The sequence below is a fragment of the Melospiza melodia genome, assembly GCF_035770615.1.
Source record: "Melospiza melodia melodia isolate bMelMel2 chromosome 7 unlocalized genomic scaffold, bMelMel2.pri SUPER_7_unloc_1, whole genome shotgun sequence".
NCBI classification, from domain to species: Eukaryota; Metazoa; Chordata; class Aves; order Passeriformes; family Passerellidae; genus Melospiza; species Melospiza melodia.
In genome coordinates, this window is record NW_026948497.1 from 3,713,220 (window position 1) to 3,732,247 (window position 19,028).

General features: G+C 54.0%; 1 protein-coding gene, 2 long non-coding RNA genes and 1 pseudogene across 4 annotated transcripts; 2 read left to right on the forward strand and 2 right to left on the reverse strand.

The window, feature by feature from the left end:
• Nucleotides 1-398: 398 nt before the first annotated feature.
• Nucleotides 399-2,615, reverse strand: LOC134432841 (uncharacterized). The gene is made up of 2 exons (XR_010031407.1): nucleotides 2,462-2,615; nucleotides 399-726 (listed from the first exon to the last, which is right to left on the reverse strand). It is a non-coding gene; the product is annotated as an uncharacterized LOC134432841 (long non-coding RNA).
• A 198-nt stretch (nucleotides 2,616-2,813) lies between these two features.
• LOC134432832 (class I histocompatibility antigen, F10 alpha chain-like) lies at nucleotides 2,814-8,604 on the forward strand (annotated as a pseudogene).
• Nucleotides 8,605-9,489: 885 nt separating this feature from the next.
• On the reverse strand, nucleotides 9,490-13,098 carry LOC134432791 (uncharacterized). 2 transcript variants are annotated; one of them, XM_063181704.1, is made up of 4 exons: nucleotides 12,691-13,098; nucleotides 12,126-12,420; nucleotides 11,413-11,539; nucleotides 9,490-11,222 (listed from the first exon to the last, which is right to left on the reverse strand). In XM_063181704.1, the coding sequence occupies exons 3-4, from the start codon at nucleotides 11,425-11,427 to the stop codon at nucleotides 10,353-10,355; spliced, it is 885 nt and encodes a 294-aa protein (XP_063037774.1). In that variant the 5' UTR covers nucleotides 11,428-11,539; nucleotides 12,126-12,420; nucleotides 12,691-13,098; the 3' UTR covers nucleotides 9,490-10,352. The 2 variants fall into 2 exon arrangements, with proteins under 2 accessions (XP_063037774.1, XP_063037775.1); XM_063181705.1 differs by lacking the exon at nucleotides 11,413-11,539.
• Nucleotides 13,099-13,307: 209 nt separating this feature from the next.
• LOC134432850 (uncharacterized) lies at nucleotides 13,308-15,378 on the forward strand. Its single transcript, XR_010031415.1, has 2 exons — nucleotides 13,308-13,378; nucleotides 14,439-15,378. It is a non-coding gene; the product is annotated as an uncharacterized LOC134432850 (long non-coding RNA).
• The last annotated feature ends 3,650 nt before the right edge of the window (nucleotides 15,379-19,028 follow it).

Genomic DNA, 19,028 nt, shown 5'->3' on the forward strand with positions numbered 1-19,028 from the left:
ACTTATACAGCAAGTAATAAGCTTATGAATAGTCTGTAAGCCAAGCGAACTATTGGTTAAACTATACCATCAACTCTTCCTCATTCCTTTGGGCCTACATTCTCTATTTCCCACGTCTCTCTGTCCACTTGTTATCATACCCAGCTAGGCCCAAGGACACGCTATCTTGCAGGTGCGAAAACTCCAACTAGCTGTGTTCAGTACTTTCCCAACTCCTGGTCGGCTAACAAGCGAATGTCTACGTGACTTCTGTCATGTAGCCATTTCTCCACAGGGTGCACCAAGGGGGTCCATGACCTGAGCTGGTATCACAGCCCAGCAGAGCCTCCTCCTGGCTGGCTTTGTAACTGAATCATTAAAACAGGATCATGGACAAAGTCTCTCTAACTAGTCAAAAGTTAGAAAGTTGCATGTTTATTACACTGGTGGGCAGCACAGGGGAGTCATTCTCAAAATGCATGACCGCACTGCATAAGGATTTTTGCCTTCTGTTTATTTCCCAAAATAATACATAAACACAACCCCAGCACCTCCCATCCCTGCTTTGTATTAAAGTGAGATTATTAGTCTTTCACGCGTGCGCAATTCTTCTCTTGAATTGGGTCGGTGGTCTCAAATTGGGCCAGTGGTCCCAGGGATGAAGTCAGGAAGGTCTTCATCAGGTGCTGGGCATTGTTCTACTGGTTTCAGTATGTTCCTATAATGGTTCACTTGCTCCACTTCTTTCTACAAATGAGCTCATAATATAACAATTAGCTTTAGCTTAAGCATCCAATAATCATTAACCTAACATTGGTGTATCTAACTTCAATATGAATTGGTTCTAACACTCAGCTAAAATCCTAACCCTTTAAAATCATGATTCAATAGGACTTAGCAAAACATAAGATGTGAAAAAGGCTTTTGTGTAACTAAAAACAGTGTAAGGCCATCCACTGACCAGCCTGTCCAAGTAATAAGATAACCGTGACACAAAGCAGAGCACCAGAGGACAATTAGACAATACCATGTTAAAATTAGGGAGGCCATACTGCATCCTTATCAGAGGATGTGAAACAGCAGGATGGAGACACAAAAAGAAATAAAATATATTGACCTGACACACAGGATGTTGTGCAGATAAGCTGGAGTGTGAAGAAGTCAAAGAACTTCCCAAAACATCAGAAAGTTCACAAGAATTTTTGAATAATGCATGAAACACATGAATGTGCATATATCTCAGCAATGTAACAGTATAAAGATAACATTGTCTATGTACACCCCTGTGTTCTTTGGCTGTTTGCCAAGAGCACTCCAGCGCATGGGAGGGGGGGGGGAAATATCGTCCTTTTCTGGATTTTTATTGTTATTGTTATTGTTATTATTCTTATTATTATTATTATTACTACTCTTACTCTTACTCTTACTCTTACTATTATTATTAAACTTTTAAATACTCTAAGCAGTGAATTTTGTTTTTCACACCCTGAACAGGATCAGGACCCCCCCTGAGTCCCCCATTCCTGTGAACGAGGACCCCCTGCACTGGATCCCAGCCAGGCCCTTATCTAGCACCGGGACCCCCCCAAACCCTGATTCCCAGGAAGGGACTCCCCTTGAACCCCCATTCCAGGGTACCAGGACCCCACTGCATGCCCTTATTCAACACCAGGACCCCTGTTCACCCCCATATCCGGGACTGGAACCCTCCCAAAGCCTCCATTCTCAGGCACAGGGACCCCCCTGCACCCCCTTATCTGTGGATATATCTTATCTGTGAATATATGTATTGTTATAACAGCAATAAGAATACAACAACTGAAATGTAGTGAGAGTCCTACGTGTTACATAAGTGGGTCCTAGCTATTCTAAATGAGTCACAGCTGCGAAGTCCTTGGTCGGGCAGCAGCTGTGGCTCGTAAAGATAGCTGGGATAAAAGGGGTGGGTCGAGAGCCCAGGAGGAGCCCCTAAGAAGACACATGAAGAACTGTGCTGCAGAAAAAACAGCTTGCTACAGTATGGGACTTGAGAAATATGAATAACAACAAAAATGAAACACTTATCCAGCACAGGGCCCTCCTGCACCCCCTTATCCATCACCGGGATCCCCCTGCTTCCCCTCATCCAGCCCGGGGATCCCCCTGCACCCCCTTATCCAGCCCCAATGCCCCCCCGCACCCCCTTTTCCTGGACCCCCCCTCCTGCCTTCCCCAGCCCCCACCCATCACCTTCCTCAGCACCGGGGGCCCTGCACCCCCTTTCCTGGGCACAGGGACCCCCTGGAACCCCCATTGCCCTCACCCCCCATTCCTGGGCACAAGGACCCCCCGAACCTCCGTTCCTGGGCAGGGGGACCTCGCTGCACCCCCTTATCCGGGACTGGGACCCCTCCTGGACCCCCTTCACGTGTTCTGGGACCCCCCGCACCCCTGCCCGGCCCTCCCGCCCTTCCCAGACCCCAGACCCGCCCTTTTCCTTCACCTTTGCACCCCCAGATCTCCCAAATTTCCGGATCCCCCCAGTTCTCCCCTCCAGGCGCTTCCTTAAGGGGGTCCCAGGGGTTCCCAGGTGTTCTCAGAGGGCTCCAGGGCGGTCGCAGCGGGATCCAGAGGGATTCTCTGCAAATCCTCCGTCCCCTCCCCGCCCCGCCCTCCTCGGTCCCTTTCGCTTCCGCGTCCCAACCTGCGAGACCGGGATCTGCCCGGCGACCGGTGACGTCACTGACAGATCGGGCTGCCATTGGCGGGCAGGAGACAGCGGGGCCAATGGCGGGGCCGGAGGCGGCTGTGGGAGCCGGGCCATGGCTGGGGCGGGGCCGCAGCCGAGCAGGGCCATGGCTCCAGCGCTGGGTCTGGAGCTGCTCTGGGGGCTCCTGGGGGACCCGGGGGGCGCGACCAAAGGTGAGTGGGAACCCCGAAACCGGGAACCCCCTGAACTTCCATTTCCGGGCACCGGGACCCTCCTGAACTTCTGTTACCGGGCACAGGAATCCCCATAGCCCCATTTTGGGTCCTGTGACCCCCTCCATCCCCTCCTTCAGCACCGGGACCCCCTGTTCCCCTTATCTGGTACCGGGACCCCCTTGAACTCCATTCCTGGACTCGGGGATCCCCGTGAACGTTCATTTCTTGGCAGCGGGACCCCCTGCGCCCCCTTATCTGGCCCCGAGACCCACCGGATCTCCCATTCCTGGGGATCAGGATCCCTTTGAACCCTGAATCTCGGCACGGGAACCCCCCTGAACCCCCATTCCTGGGCACTGGGTCAGCCCTGAATCTCCATTTCTGGGCACCAGGACCCCCCTTCACCCCCTTATCCGGGACTAGGATCCCCCCCACACCCCCGTCAGTGCTCTGGGATCCCCCTGCCCCCCTTTTCGGGCATCCCGCCCTTCTCAGACCCTTTGGACCATTTCCTTGACCTTTGGATTCCCCCAGATCTCCCAACTTTCCGTTTCTCCCCCGTTTTCCACTCCCACCGCTTTCCGAAACGGGGCCCCAGAGGGTCCCAGGGCGGATCCAGAGGGATCCAGATGAACTCCCTGGAATTCCCCGTTTCCCTCGTCCCCTCCCCCGGCGTTCCCTCGGTCTTTTCTCTTTCGCGTCTCCCAAGCTGCGTCCCCGGGATCCGCCCGCCTCTCCCAGCCCCAGACCCCCCTTTCCGTGACCCAGGGACCCCCTGGAGCCGCATCCCTGCCTTTCCCAGCTCCCAGACCCCACTGCCCTCAACACCGGGGACCCCTGGACCTCCTTTGGTGGGCACCGGGGACCCCTGGATCCCCCATCCCGCCTCTCCCAGTCCCTTCATTGGACCTTGGACCCTTTCTGGCTCTCCCGGTTCCGCTTCCCGACCCTTGGACGCTCCCAGAGCCCCCAGTCTCTGCGTCCCCCCATTTCTTCACCCGTGTGTCCTGCTGGCAGGGGGTTCCTGAATTTTCATGTCTGGGCACTGGGACCCCCCTGCACTCCCTTATCCAGTACCAATCCCCCTCTGCACCCCCTTTCTCATCCATCCTGCCTTCCCCAGTCCCCCCTTTTCCTTGACCCTGAGACCCCCTGGACACCCATTCCTGCTTTTCTCAGCTCCCAACTCCCCTTTCCTCTGCATCAAGGATCCCCAAGACTCCTATTCCCAGGTCCTCCCACCTTTTGACCCCTCATTCCTTGGGACTGGGGATCCCTGGACCCCCTTTCCTGGGCACAGGGATCCCCTGGAACCCCCATCCCACTCTCCCAGTCCCTGCACCACCCCCTCCCCCTTCTGAGCCCCTGTTCCTGGACACCAGGACCCCCTGCAGGCCCTTTCCTGTCCATTCCACCTCTCCCACCATGCACACCCTTTCCTTGGCCCCAGGATCCCCAACCCCCTTCCCAGCTCTCCCAGTTCCCCTTTCATTGATCCATGATCCCCTCAACCCCCCCAAATCTCTGTGTCCCCCCAGTTCTCCACTCCTGCGTTACCTGCACGTGGCGGTGTCAGAGCCCAGCCCAGGGATCCCCCAGTACATGCAAATGGGGTTCATGGATGGGATCTCCTTTGTGCGCTACGACAGCGAGCAGGGCCGGCTGGAGCCGCTGACACAGTGGATGAAGGATGGAGTCGAGCCAGGATTTTGGGAGTGGCAGACCCGGAACAGTATGAGGAACCAGCACATGGATGCCAAGAACCTGGAGACACTGCAGGAGCGATACAACCAGAGCGGGGGTGAGTGGGGGGATCTCTGGGGGTGGGATGGGATGGGATGGGATCTACAGAGCTGGGATGGGATCTATAGGTGTTGGATGTGGATTCATGGGGTTCAAGTGGTTGAAATGGGGATCCATTAGGCTAGGATTGGATATCTTGTGATCCATAGATTGGGATGTGGATCCATGGGGCTGGGATGGGATCTGTGGGGCTGGGATGGGATCCATGCAGCGGGGATAGAAACTGTAGGGCTGAGATGGGGACCCATGGGGCTGGGATGGGATCTGTGGGGCTAGGATAGGAATTGTAGGGCTGGAATGTGCATCCATGGGGCTGGGATGGGATCTGTAGGGTTGAAATGGGAACTGTAGGGCTGGGGTGAGCATCCATAGGGCTGGGATCGGATCTATAGGTTACGGATGTGGATTCACAGAGCTCCAAGTGGCTGAAATAGGGATCCATTAGGCTGGGATGGGATATCTTGTGATCCATGGGGCTGGGATGTGGATCCATGGGGCTGGGATGGGATCTGTGAAGCTGGGATGGGACCTGTGGGCTTGGGTTGGAATCTGTGGAGTTAGGATTTGCATCCATGGGGCTCTGAGGAGCTGGGATGAGGCTCTGTGGGTCTCCATCAGACTCTGGGGCTCTGTGGGGCTGGGACACAATTCCATGGGTCTCTGTGGGTACAATCCCTCCAGGTCTCCACACGAGGTTGCGAGTTTCCGGCTGTGACCTCCTGTCCGATGGGAGCATCCATGGATCCCACCGGAATGCCTACGATGGGCGGGATTTAATCTCCTTTGACCTGGAATTCAGGAGATTTGTGGCGGCCGACAGCGTTGGTGAGATCATCAGGAGGCGCTGGGAGCAGGATGGGACCGTGGCTGAGTATTGGACGAATTACTTGAAGCACGAATGCCCCGAATGGCTCCAGAAATACATCAGATACGGGCAGAAGGAGCTGGAGCGCCAAGGTGGGATCAGAATTCCTGTGGGGATTTGGGATTTGGGGATAGGGGACTTGGGAACACAGTAATTCCTGTGGGAATTCTATGGATACATCTCATCTGCAGTGAGAACTCCATGGGTAGATCTCACTCTCATGCCGTTCCTGTGGGAATTCCATAGGTAGAACTCACCCCAGTCCCACTCATGGAATTCCAATGATGTCTATCACCATTATCCCATTCCAGAGCCCCCTGATGTCCATGTGTCTGGAAAAGAGGAACACAAGATGCTGATCCTGTCCTGTACGGATTCTACCCCAACACCATTGCAGTCAGCTGGATGAAGGGGGGTGAAACCTTGGATCAGGAGACGGAGTGGGGTGGGATCGTTCCCAACAGCGATGGCACCTTCCACACCTGGGCCAGGATTGAGGCGCTGCCGGAGGAGCGGGAGCAGTACCGGTGAAGGGTGGAGCATCCCGGAATGCCAGAGCCTGGGATCTTCGCTTGGGGTGAGGCTGGGAATGTGGGGATTGGGAATTTGGAATTCCCAAATGAGCATCCCCCTCACCCTCCTCACTATCCTGCGTTTCCCAGGGCCAACATCTGGCGGGAATCTCACCGTGGTGGTTGCTGTGTCCGTCATTGCTGCCATCCTCATCCTCATCCTCATCGTCCTCATCGGATTCGGCGTCTGGAAGCTCCAATCCGGTAACACATGGGATGGGGGTCAGGAGGGGACACGAATCCACCCGGCGCTGTTCTGGGAAGCGTGTGCCACTGACACTGATCCCACTTTGTTTCCACAGGGAGGAGGGACAGGAATGGATACAACCCAGCAGCTGGTGAGTTCCAATGGTGGATCCAGCTCTGGATCCCCTCTGTGCAGATCCCAGGATGGATCCAGGGGTTAATCCCAGTGTGTGATCTGTGCTGGAATCTCATGGATCTTCTCTTTCTGCAGGAAGGGACATGGGAACCAACAGCTTCAGCACAGGTATGGAGCAGGATCAGGGTGGGATTCCAGAGGGGGATTGGGGCAGGATGGATGGACTGGGATCAGGGAAGGATTCTGGATCAGGGCAGGGGTCCATGCAGAGTGGGATTAGGGGGAATTGTAGAGTGGGACTGGGGCTGGATTCTGGAGCAGGATTAGGTGGGATGGATTCTGGAGCAGGATCGGTCCAGGATAGATAGAGTGAGATCAGGGAAGGATTCCAGTTCTGAATTGGGTGGGATGGATGGAGCAGGACTGTGGCAGGATTCGAGTAGGATCATGTGGGATCCTGGAGTAGCTCCTGCTCTGCATGGACTCCAGCCAGGTCTACCCTGTGGAATGGGGACAGGGACAGGGTGACACCATGACCTTCTCTCATCCTGGCAGGAATCGCTGCCTGAGTGATCCATGGAGCTGGATCCGGCCCCTTCCCTCTTCCCAGGAAAGCTGAGAGCTGCCACCAGAGCTGATCCTGCTGCTCCCACCCACCCCACAGGTCTTTCTAACGGATTCATTTCCAGTTTTCCATTTCCCAGTGTTTTAAAGGCAAGAACCACAAATATTTACAATGCTTTAATTCTGGTGTGAAATTATCCTGCTTTGGGCAATAAATCTACTTGTGGCAATAAATCCTGCTTTGGGCAATGTCCTGGATTGTCACGCAAATTGCACTCTATTTACCATCTGTATGGCAGTTGTTTTCTGTTAAGTAGGCAGTTTTCCTTATCTCTTCTACAACCGGGGAGATATCTGTCGATAACAGGCTATTGAATGTCACTGCCTGACTGATAAGAACTACAGCATCCCAGTGTGAGATGCTCCGCCCAGAGGGGAGAGCCAAGCATTCCTACCTGGATATAATCTTGAGGTTCTGGACCACCAGCATGGCTTTCTCCACTGCATCCCCAGAGGAACAGCAGCTGCCTCTCCTTCCACTGGATCTCAGAGGAAGACTGCACCTTTCTACAGGATCCCTGCTCCAACAGAACCACACCTGACACTCCAGGAGGACTGCAGCCACATTTCCAATGGGACTGCTACCAACAACCTGGCCAACAGGGTGTCAGGTTGTGTTCTGACTCTGTCAGTGTTGTTCTAGTGCACTGTTTTGTTTATTTTATCTTTTTATTTTCTTGCCTAGTAAAGAACTGTTATTTCCCATATTTTTGCCGGAGGGTCTCTTAATTCCAAATTTATAGCAATTTGGAGGGGTGGGGAGGGTTTACATTCTCCATTTCAGGGGAGGCTCCTGCCTTCCTTAGCAGACTCCTGTCTTTCCAAACCAAGACAGATTTTGGCACCCAATGTGAAGCTCAAGGGCATAGAAACAAAAAGAGGATAACAGTTCTTGAGTAATCTAATTTTGTGTGCTGATACAGAAACCTTGTTAGGTGTCACCATGTGGTCCTAGTTTGGGTGGCATGTGACCATGGTTGTATTTGTCCCATTCGCACGCCCTCATCTAAACATAGGTCCTATAACCAAGGCTGTTGTCTGGTTCGCTTTACAGGTTAATAAGGTGAGGAATTAATGGATTTTTAACTTCCACTAGAAGGCAAGCATATGGATTCAGAGCTATCACACCCTTACTGTATGGGCCCATCAGTGCCTTGCCCCATGACTCAGAGAGAACTCCCTCCAGGAGCCATTTCTGTTTGATGGGAAATCAAGGACCAATCATGACTCAGACCGATATCAGCCCATTGGGAGATGCTCTGCCCAGTGGGGAGGAGCTCAGCATCCCCACCTGGATATCATCTGGGCTTTGGGACAGAACAGGCAGCCCTTACCCACTGGTTTCCAGAGGACAAGAGCTGCCAGATCTTTTCTACAGGATCACCACATCAACAAGACCGTTTCATCTGGACTGCCACCACCACCCTAACTAGCAGGGTGTCCGGTTTTATTCTGACTCTGTCAGTGGTTTCATTTTGTACTATTGCATGTATTTTTGGTTTTTTTCCCTTTTCCTAATAAATTGTATTTCTGACTTGGAGTCTCTCACTGGTTTTGCTTTCAAACCAGAACAACTGGCCACTGGCGATGGTTGTTTGGCTTGATTGACCAATTGGATCCATGTGTGTGTGTTGTGACTGTCAGGCAAGGGCCATGGGTTGTTCTTAGTAGTAAAGTATGGTATAACAAAGCGATTGATCAGCCTGCTGCAATCATGGAGTCAATGCTCATTATTCCCCGCTGGGCACCGCTGCTACGACAGGGACTGATGATTTTTCTTTCAGCGCTGGACAGTCCTTTTTCCAATGCCCCCATTTCTTACAGGATGCTCTCTGAGCCTTCTCCAGAGGGGAAGCTTTCTTGGGTGACTTTTCCCGAGTTGCCTTCTTGCTAGGCTGGGATTAACTCTTTCAGTTGGGCCCCTCTCAAAACACCTTCCAGGCAACCTCCAGCAGTTTATCCCTGTCTTGAACTCCCTTTATCTTTCCTTACGTCTTTTGAAGCCTGACCCACACAAAACAAAACCAGATGTGCTTTACCATCAACTGATTCAGAATCTAGATCAGTCTATTTGATGACAGATCTCTTCATCTGTTCAAAAATCAGTGGGTGATTCATCATAATTTTGCCTCACTGGGTAAAACTTTGACTAATTTACAGTTTTAGAGACCCCATGTTTTAACCCACATTCCACGAGGCTTTGATATCATTTTAATTTTGCCATCTGCTCGGGTGTATTTGGATCCCACCCAGGGTTTCCAAGGGGAAATATCTCAGTGACAGCACCTTGAAGCAGCTCCCTCGCTGTGCTCCCCTCAAGGAACATTGAGGTGGATTTGTTGACCACTTGTCCCTCAGTGGGGTCTGTGGTATTTGCTGGGTCCCCAGGATGAAGGAGGAACTGAGAATCTGACTCCATGTTCTTAGAAGGCTAATTTATTATTTTATGCTATTATTTTATATTACAGAATGCTATACTAAAACTCTACTAAAGAATAGAGAAAGGATACAGACAGAAGGCTTAACAAGAATGAATAATAAAAACTTGTGACTCCTTCCAGAGTCCCGACAGAGTTGGATGGTGATTGGTCATTAAGTAAAAACAATTCACATGTTGCATAAACAATCTCCAACCACATCCCAAAGCAGCAAAGCACAGAAGAAGCAAATCAGATAATTATTTTCTTTTTTTCACTGAGGCTTCTCGGCTTCCCAGGAGAAGAATCCTGGGCAAAGAGGATTTTTTCAGAAAATATGGCAGTGACAATGGTCAAGTGATGTGTCTGACACAGACTTCAGATCAGCCCGGTGTGATTCATACAGAGGGCATTTATATATTTATTCATTCATTCATTTATTTATTCAATTATTCATTCATTTATTTAATTATTAATAGGCTGTATGGTGCACACATGAACTAAGAGATTATATTGCACCAACCAGCAGCTACAATGAATCGATAATCAATATCGGTATCAAACACTGTATCAAATTGCTGGTGATCAATAACAATGTGTAGAAGGCAATACAAGAGTGCAAAAGGCAATTATTAAATTGCCATTTATGACCTGGCTGTGCTGCAGGCACAGTGGAAAGCTGGAAGCTGCTGAGGGGACCCATACACCCCTGTCCCCTGTCCCTGAGTGTCCCCAGTGATGTCACCCCAGGAATTCCCATCAGGATTTGGGACAGTATCATTGAAAATTCCTAGAAAATTGCCCAAATCTGTCTCAAATACTGCACAGGGAGGGCACAGGTGACAGCAGCGATGTCCCTGATGATGTCAGTGCTCCCATGTGAAACTTTCCTGCAGCAGCCTCGGGATGTCCTCGATGGCTTTTTGGCACTGCTTGGCCACTGCACAGCTGCCAGGGCCACCAGGGCCACCCCAGCCACCATAGGGACTCAAGAGGATGTTGTCGATGACCCCAAGTGTCCCAAGCAGGTGATCCTTGGCCAGGCGGGTGCTGGCCTCCCACAGCCACTCAAACTTAGCCACTTTGGCTACCAAGGCCTGGAGGACATCAGGGGACACCTCGTTTGTCCCCTTCAGGATGGCCTCGATGTCCCTGAGCCGCCACTCCATGTTCCAGTAAAACAAGGTGGCTCTGTCACATGTGGCCACCAAGCGCTGCAGCAGCCCCAGGGCCACCACTGCCCAACGTCCCCTCCTGGTGGCTACCATAGCCTCTCCCATTCCCTCATTGGTGGCTGCCGCCACCTGGGCATCGTATGTGGCCATTTCCCTGGCCACTTCCTCCTTGTCCAGGGCCATCATCAGCTGCTGGTTCGCGATTACCTTCCTGTGGTTGTCACGGAGCTTGGTGGCCTCCCTGGACAGCCAGTCCCAGCGGTCCACGAGCCTGGCCACCAACTCCCGCCAGGCCTTGGCCACGGCTCTCCCATTGGCCCAGGTGGTCCCAGGGGTGGCCCCAAGGGTGGCCAGGGCCCGGCCCACGGAGGCGACACCAGGGTGGCTCAGGGAGGTGACATTGCCGTGGTTCAGGATTGCACGAAGGCTCCGGGTGAAGTTCTTCAGGTCCTCATGTAAGGAGTTTGGGGACTTGTCGCTGTGTGGCCCAGTCATGGTGGCCAGCAGCTTGCCCAGGGTGGCCACCACGGCCACCAGCACCTGAAGCTGTGGAGGGGACACCTGTGGAGGAGACAGGGGAGGTGTCAGGGACCTGGTGGCACTATTGGCCTCCTGCGGTGGCCTCAGTGCCCTCAAGTAGTCCCCTCTGCCCTTCCGTCCCTTTGTCAGCGTCTTGTCCCCATTGCCACCTCCCGCCATCCCCCATGTCCCCCCCAGTGTCCCCTCTGTTCCCCTCTCCCCACAATCGCACCTCTTGGGGCTCCATGGTCACTGGGGATACATTGGGGACACTCTGGGGATGCTCTGGGGGTCGAAGGAGCCTTGGGATGTCCTCGATGGCTCTTTGACACCGCTCAGCCACCTCACAGGCACTGGGTCTGGCGCAACCACCGGTGAAATAGACCTTGATGATGTCGTCAACTGCCCCCAGCAGGTGATCTTTGGCCAGGCGGGCATTGGCCTCCCACAGCCGCTCGGCCTGGGCCACCTTGGCCACCAAGCCCTTGAGGACATTGAGAGATGCCTCATTTGTCCCCTTCAAGGCGGCCTTGGTGTCCCTGAGCAGGCGCAGCAGCTCCCGGGGAAATGCGGTGGCTTCGTCACATGCGGCCACCAAGCGCTCCAGCAGCCCCAGGGCCACCTCCACCCGCTGTCTCACCATGGTGGCCCTTGTTGCCTCACTGGCAGTCAGCCTGGCCTCTCTCCTCACCTGGGCTCCATGCCCGGCCACCACCTTGGCCCTCTCCTCCCCGCCCAGGGCCTGACCCAGCTCCACCATGTTTTCCTGAGCTGTCCCATAATGTGCAGCCTTGTCCTGCAGCTCCCTGGCCCGGGCGGCGGTGGTGGCCACCCTGTCGGCCGCCTTGGTGGCCAGATCCCTGCAGGCCTTGCGGAGCTTGGTGGCTGCCCTGGCCAGCCGGACCCAGCTGTTCACAAGCGCAGACACCGACCACAGCCACTCACCAACCGCCAATCCCACAGGTAACAAGGTGGTCCCTGGGGTGCTCTTGTAGGCGGCCAGGGTCTGCCTCAGGGCGTTGAAAGGGCTATCATCATCGGAGGTGACATCTTGGGGCCACCAGGCGTTATCAATGCGGTGCAGGGTGACCCAGAGCTCCCTGGTGAAGAACTCCAGGTCCCAGTACAGGGACCATGGGGACCAGGGCTGCATCATCTCGTCCTGACTGCTCAGGGCGTCCAGCAGCTCACCCAGGATGGCCACCACGGTGACTTGTGGCTGCAGCAGGGCCGGGGACAGCTGGGGAGGGAAAAAGGAAGGTGTCAGGGACCTGGTGGCACTTACGGCCTCCTGGGGTGGCCCCCTGCCCCCGAAGGACCCTTTTTGCCCCTCCCTGGAGGGCTCTGCTGCCCGTCTGTCCCTCCCTTGTTCCCGCTGCCACCCCTGCCACTTCCCTCGTAGCGTCTGGCACCCTCCTGCCCTCACTGCTGTCCCCTCTGCCACCTCCCCACCCGCCCCGGTATCCTCTCCCTCTTTCAGCAACCCACGTTTTCCCCCCTCCCGTCGCACCTCTTGGGGCTCCATGCTCACTGGGAACACCTTGGGGACGCTCCGCTGGCGAAGGAGCCCCGGCACCAACTCCGGCCCTGGCCCAGAACAGGCCCCGGGGCCGGCGCCGGGAAAAGTCAGAGCCGCCTCAGGAGGGGCCGGAAAAGGGGTTGGGCGAGGTGACGTCACCGCCCGCCCTTTCCAGTACCGCCCCTATCCATGGAAAGCGCCTGGATTTGGCCGTTTTGGTTGAATCCCAGGGGATTTAGGCTCAGTAGAAGGGTACTTAGGCTCCATCCCCAGGGGATTTAGGCTCCATGCCACCATTTCTAGGCGGATTCATTTCGCCGTTCCCGGCTGGATTTACGAGGGAACGCGGAGGGCTCTGAGGAGCCCGCAGAGTTGCCCTCAACAAACAGGGCCGCACTGCTTCTCTCGCGAGACTTCTGCCGAGAAGCCCCAAAGGCGGCGCGGACCAATCAGAAGCCGCGCCGGCCAGAAGTACTGGCAGAAGTTCCCGTTGCTTCGGCGTCGGCAGCTGCTTCCGGCGAATCCGCGGTGCATTGTGGGTATTGTGGTCCCCGTGGGGCCCAGCGGCGGCGGAGCGGGGCTGAGGCCGCGGGGGGGAGGGGGCGGGGCGGGAATCTGCGGGCGCCGAGGGAGCCCCGGGACCCCCCCCGGCAGCGCGGGATGGGCGACAGCGACCGCGGTCAGCACCGGGAGCGGGGAGAGGGGGAGGGGCGATGAGGGGGGGTTTGGAGGGGTTATGAAAGGATTGGGAGGGACTGAGGGAGAACTGGGGGTCCTGAGGGGATGTGGGGTGTCCTGAGGGCGTTTGGGGAGATCGAGAGGGAGAACTGGGGATCGTGAGGACATTTGGGGTCTCCTAAGGGGATTGGAGGGGTTGTGAGGGGGAAAGAGGGAGAATTTGGGATCCTGAGGGTATTTGGGGGGTCCTGAGGGGATTTGGGGGGATTGTGAGGGGGCTGAGGGGTTGTGAGGGGGTTTGGGACGTGGTGAGGGGATGTGCAGGGTCCTGGGGGAGAATTAGGTATCCTGAGGGGGTTTGTGGGGCTCTGAGGAGATCTGGGGGGGGTCTTGAGGGATATGGGGAACTCATGAGGAAATCTGGGGGGATTCTGAGGAGATTTTCGAGGGTCCTAAGGAGGATATGGGAGCCCTGCGGGGGACCTGGGGTACTGAGGGTACTTCGGAGGTTGTGTGGGCATTTGGGGGCATTCTGAGTGGGTTTGGGAGGATTTTGGGAGTTTCCGACTAGATTTGGGGAATCCCGAGGGAAGTTTGGAGATCCCCGAGTAGATTTTGTGGGTCCCTGACTGGATTAGGGGTGATTTGGGGTTATTTTGGGGTCCCTGACTGGATTTGGGCGCATTTGGAGAATTTTGGGATCCCTGGCTGAATTTTGGGGTATTTTCAGATAATTTTGGGGTCCCTGACTGGATTCTGGGAAGATTTGGGGTAATTTAGGAGTCCCTGAGGGGCTTTGGGGTATTTTCAGGTGTTTTTGGGGTAAGTTTGGCTATCTGACCAGATTTTGGGGTCCTTGCCCTGATTTTGGGATATTTTGGTATACCTGACTGAATTTTCGGGTTTTTTCGGGTTATTTTGGGGTTCCTCACCAGATTTTGGCCATTTTGGGGTAATTTCATGGTGCCTGACCAGAGTTTGGGGATTTTTTTTGGGTTATTTTGGAGTAATTTTGTGATCTCTCACTAGGGTTTGGGGGTTTTTTGGGGGTATTTTTGTAGGACAACAGGGGAAGGATGGTCGGGATGGAGAGAGACAAGAGATCTCTGCAGCCAGGTCATGGAAGTTGCGGTTTATTGCAAAGGGCCTGGGTGCAGGGCCCTGCTTGGAGCTGCCAGGCACAGCTGGAGGAGGCCCGAGAGAGGGAGAAGAGTGGTGTTATATTTGCCCAATTATCCCGTCATCAAAAAGACCAAACACTATTAAAGGTAGCAGCAATTTTCATTGAATAGCTTAGAATATATAAAATCGGATACACTTGAAATATTGACAATGTAATTTGGTTAAAATAAGGGATAATCTGGTTCCAATAATAGCGCATAAGCAAAAAAACCCATAGAGTGAGGGGTACGGAGTGCAGGGCCCTTGGACCCCTGCCACCTCACATGCAAGCCTGCCAAGCAAAAATTCCCCCTTTTGTGCCATATGTCAATGCCATCTCCTCCCATTTTCGAATCATCACACTTCTACCTCCGCCCTCATCACCACCTTTACTGCGCATGCTCCACCGCTGGTTTGGTGGTCACACCCGTCTTTGGGGGTCCTCACTGATGAAGGCCTCTCCTCTTCCTCGGTGTCCTTTCATTCACCTTTGGGTTGCACATGTGCACCAAGCCAGTATAATGTAAGCCAAAACGAACATAATATTATATTTAAGCACCAAAGGAATAAATCTCTTATACCTAGCATTTTCCTGAGACCCAACCAGATTTTCCTTTCTCTCTGTTAATTTTTAGTAACTGTTATCTCTTGCTTTTCCTTCTATCCTTGAACATCTGCAGGAATGGGGCGGCAGGGATGGAACCCCTCCTCTCCCTTTCTTTCTAGGCATTACACCTTTTAACTGTTTTATTATTGCCAAATATTAATTACTGTATCAATATCAATTACTGTATCAATTTTGTCAGCACGGATCATACATATTTACCACACTTATCATGATCCTCCTCTGAGTTTTTGGAGTTTTCTGTCAGAAATCTCTCCCCTCCCGCACTCTCCCCTCCCGCACATCCACAGGGGTTTGGGGCGGTTTTCCCTTTTTGGGGGAAATCAAAGCGATGCACTGATGCTCCTAATTAGGGGCAGGAGAAGTGAGGCTCCAGGGCTTCCCGCTCAGCCGGGGCCACCGGAGCCGCAGTGCCGGGAAAGCCGTGGCGGGAGCTGCGGAGAAGTTTGTTTGTGTTTTCAGCCTAATCCCCTCGGGCCCGGGCCCGTTCCAGGGCTGTTCCTCAGCTCCGGCTCCGGCCTCACGCAGCCCGGGGGGCCCTGAGAGCGCGGGGCGGGGCTGTGCCGTGTGCAGAGCCCGCCCCTGGCTGCGATTGGGCGATGGTGCCGTCAGTCGTGGTTGTCGCGCGCTGATTGGTGGGAGCGGGGCGGAGTAGGGCTCCGGTGGCGGGCTGAGGGCGGCCGTGGCTGGGCAGCGGCGCCATTGTCGGAGCGTGTGTGCGGTGCCGTGAGCGGCGGCAGCGGCCGGAGCGCGGTGAGGCGGCGGCGGAGCTCGGAGGCGGCCGCAGCGCAGGTGGGAGCCGCGCTGGGTTGTGCGGGGGCTCGGGGCTGGCTGCGGGCCTCGGGGGCGGCAGGGGGCTCGGGCGGGTTCGTTGTGCCGTGTCCGCCCCGTGCTGCCGCTGGCGTGAGGGCGCTGCGGGAGCGGCTGCCCGCGGTCTCCTTGCGGCCGCTGCCTCGGCAGGAGCCGCAGCCGGAGCAGCGCTGGCTCGGCCCGGTTGCTGTGGCTGGGACAGAGGGGGCTGCCCCGTGCCCGGGGCTGTGCGGGGAAATTGCCGTGGCCGGAGGTTTCTGTGCGCAGAGGAGACAGAGGAGTCCTGTAAAAGTGACTTTATTGCTGAGCAGAGGGAGAGGCCGTGGGGCATTTGCCGTGCGCTCTCTGCCATCGCTGTAGTTCTCAGCCTCCTTTTTATCCTCATTTTCCCGACCTCATCTCCCTCTCCCTTTGCCCCCTGGCTGAGGTACTTGCAAGGTTCAGACCTCCCGATCCGGCAACTGCATGTCCTCGTTAATGTGCACCCCCACTTTTGTATAACAGCCGATATTCACGGCTCTGTTAAGTCTTTGTTCTTCTGGAAGTTTAGGAATTTAGCGGGACTTCCTGTGAGTAGCAGTCCATGTTAATTAGTAACATTTATTGAAACTGGTGGTTTCGCCCCTTACTTCCTTATCGACGAGTCCCTGGCCCCTCACTCAGCTGCTGAATGAGCTGCACTCTCAAGGTGTGGAGCATGGTAAAAAGATGAGAGTTGCTGTAGCACATCAGAGGAGAAATAGCATTCGTGTAACCCATGGTCTGTCAGGGGGCCACAAAACCGTGTCCCATTCCCATCCTTTTCACGTTTGGACCAATACATGAGCTGCTTTTTTGTTTCCGTTGTTTTTTTTTTTTTTTTTTTTTTTTTCACCACGTTTACTTTGTCCTCTATTTGCCAACAGCAGTTTGAGTCATTTAATTTTCCACAAACTCCTCTTTTTTTCTGCTAACAGATGATCTGATCCCATCCCATGGTTAAATGTTGTGTTCCTCATTTCAGTGGGTTGGTCAGCAGGAAGGTCAGGAGCTGGAGCTGTCTGGTTGGTTATTGCAAGGGCAGCTTGTAATCTAATGATGCCATTGAAATGACAAATGGGTTCTGCGGCTCCTGATATGAATTGGTTCGGGTTCCCAGGGTGTTATAGATTTTGTTCTGCTGGCCTTTTATGTTTTCCCCATTTTTGGCCGCTCTCCAGGATGCAGCCAGGGCTGCATCAATTGACTGCCTTTCTCTAATTAAATCATCAACTAATTGGATTCCCAACTGATTTCCCTGAATATTTGGTAGCAAAAAATCCTGGGTGCTCTACTATGCCATATATAACACAGACAGTGCCAGAACATGTTGGAGAGGGCAGAGGGCTGATTCCCCCCATTTATTTATAGTGAAGTTTTCCCAACATTCTCCATTTGCTGTTTCCCTTTGCAGCTTAGCCCGTTTCTGTTGCAGGGTCAGATATCCTCCCCCTGGGCTCTGCCTTGAGCTGTGCAAATTCCATCAGTGCCAGCAGGCAGAGCTTGGGGTGAGGGGCAGAGGGAATCAGCCCAATTCCTGCCCCGGGCAAGAGACCCAGGTGCATTGTCCACACTTTGCCCAGCAGTGTTCATTTGCATTTCTAAAGCTCCTCTGGAGGCTGCCTGGAATGGAGCTTCTCTTCCAGGGCAGCCATCTGGTGAGTCACATGTGGCCCCCCCAGAATCTGATTTTTGTAGAAAAAGTATATAACTATTTCTAAGTTAAAAGTATTACGGTAAAGCTCTTGAATTTTGCAAAATGCAATATAAAGGCGAACATGGAAAAACACAGACCAAAACTTGATTCTCACACTTCTGTCCCGAATCTACCTGACAATATAAAGTGGGAATATTATGAAAAATTTTTCTCATGTTGTAATTTTGTCATTGAAACTGCTGGGAAAACAAAAACTCTCCAAGAATCTCTTTAGTGTTAGAGAGTCAAGGCATTACTTGATTCTGGCCAGCATGTGCAACAGAAATAATTTCTTTCACAAATAGCCCAGCTGTGCAGAGAAAATCATTCCATGCCATGTGAGTTTTTCCTAAACTTTATGTAGTCTGAACCAATCTAAATCCACTGCTTTACTGTTCATTGCTTCCAAGTTGTGTAAGTTTTTAGTATTTGGTTTCCTGTTGGACCTGGATTTCTTCCCCTCTGATGTGAATTCGGTCTCCACACTCCTGGATTTCCTTCTCAGCCTTTTCCAGCCCAGGTGTCTCCAGCTCTGCCGGGGGCAGTGTCTGGGGTAGCTGTTGGTTGCTGTTTGCTGCTGGGAAATGTTGATGTTTTGTTGCTGGTCGTTATCTCTGTGGGTGTCTTTTGGGCTATTCCCAGTCTGTTGGGACGTTGAACTCATCTCCATTGAGTGGTGTAACACCCCTTAAAAAAAACCTTTAGAATTCCTTTCCCAAAGGCAAAGACAAACCAAGCCTGAGCAGAGAAATAAGATTTAAAAGAACCAAAATCGGTACATTTTGCAGCAGTGCAATGGCAGGCAGCCCAGAGTGTGGGTGTCCGTGAGCCCCAGAGTGGAATTGTGCCGTGGTGTTCCCCAGCAGCTGTGGCAGTGCAGGCCCAGCCAGCGCTGAAGCTGCAGCAGTGGCAGCAAGGCTTGGCCCCAGTGGCTGGAGACGGCAGAGGAGGGTGGCCAGGATTGCAGAGGATTCCAGGCGAGGATCTGTGGGCAGGTGCAGGGGCTTGGCCCGCTGTGGAGCCCTGGCTGCTGCTGCGTTGCCTTCAGGGCAGGCTCAGGGGCGGCCTCCCATCCTCCTGCTGCAGGCGGGAAGTGCAAATCTCCGGGGCTTCAGAGCCCTTGAGGCCAGGCTGAGGGGTCCCCCGTGTTGAGCTGTGCTGGCGGCTGTTTCTGGCCTCAGGGACACTTGGCATGGGCCCCTTGGCCACCAGTGGTGCTGCTTTGCACTCCTTGGGCAGGAGCCGATGTCCTGGCTGGGTGTTGGCAACAGCAAAGTGCCAGGGCAGGCTCTGTGCCAGCCCAGCTTCCTGTGGGAGAATGTGCCTTGATATCTGCTCCAG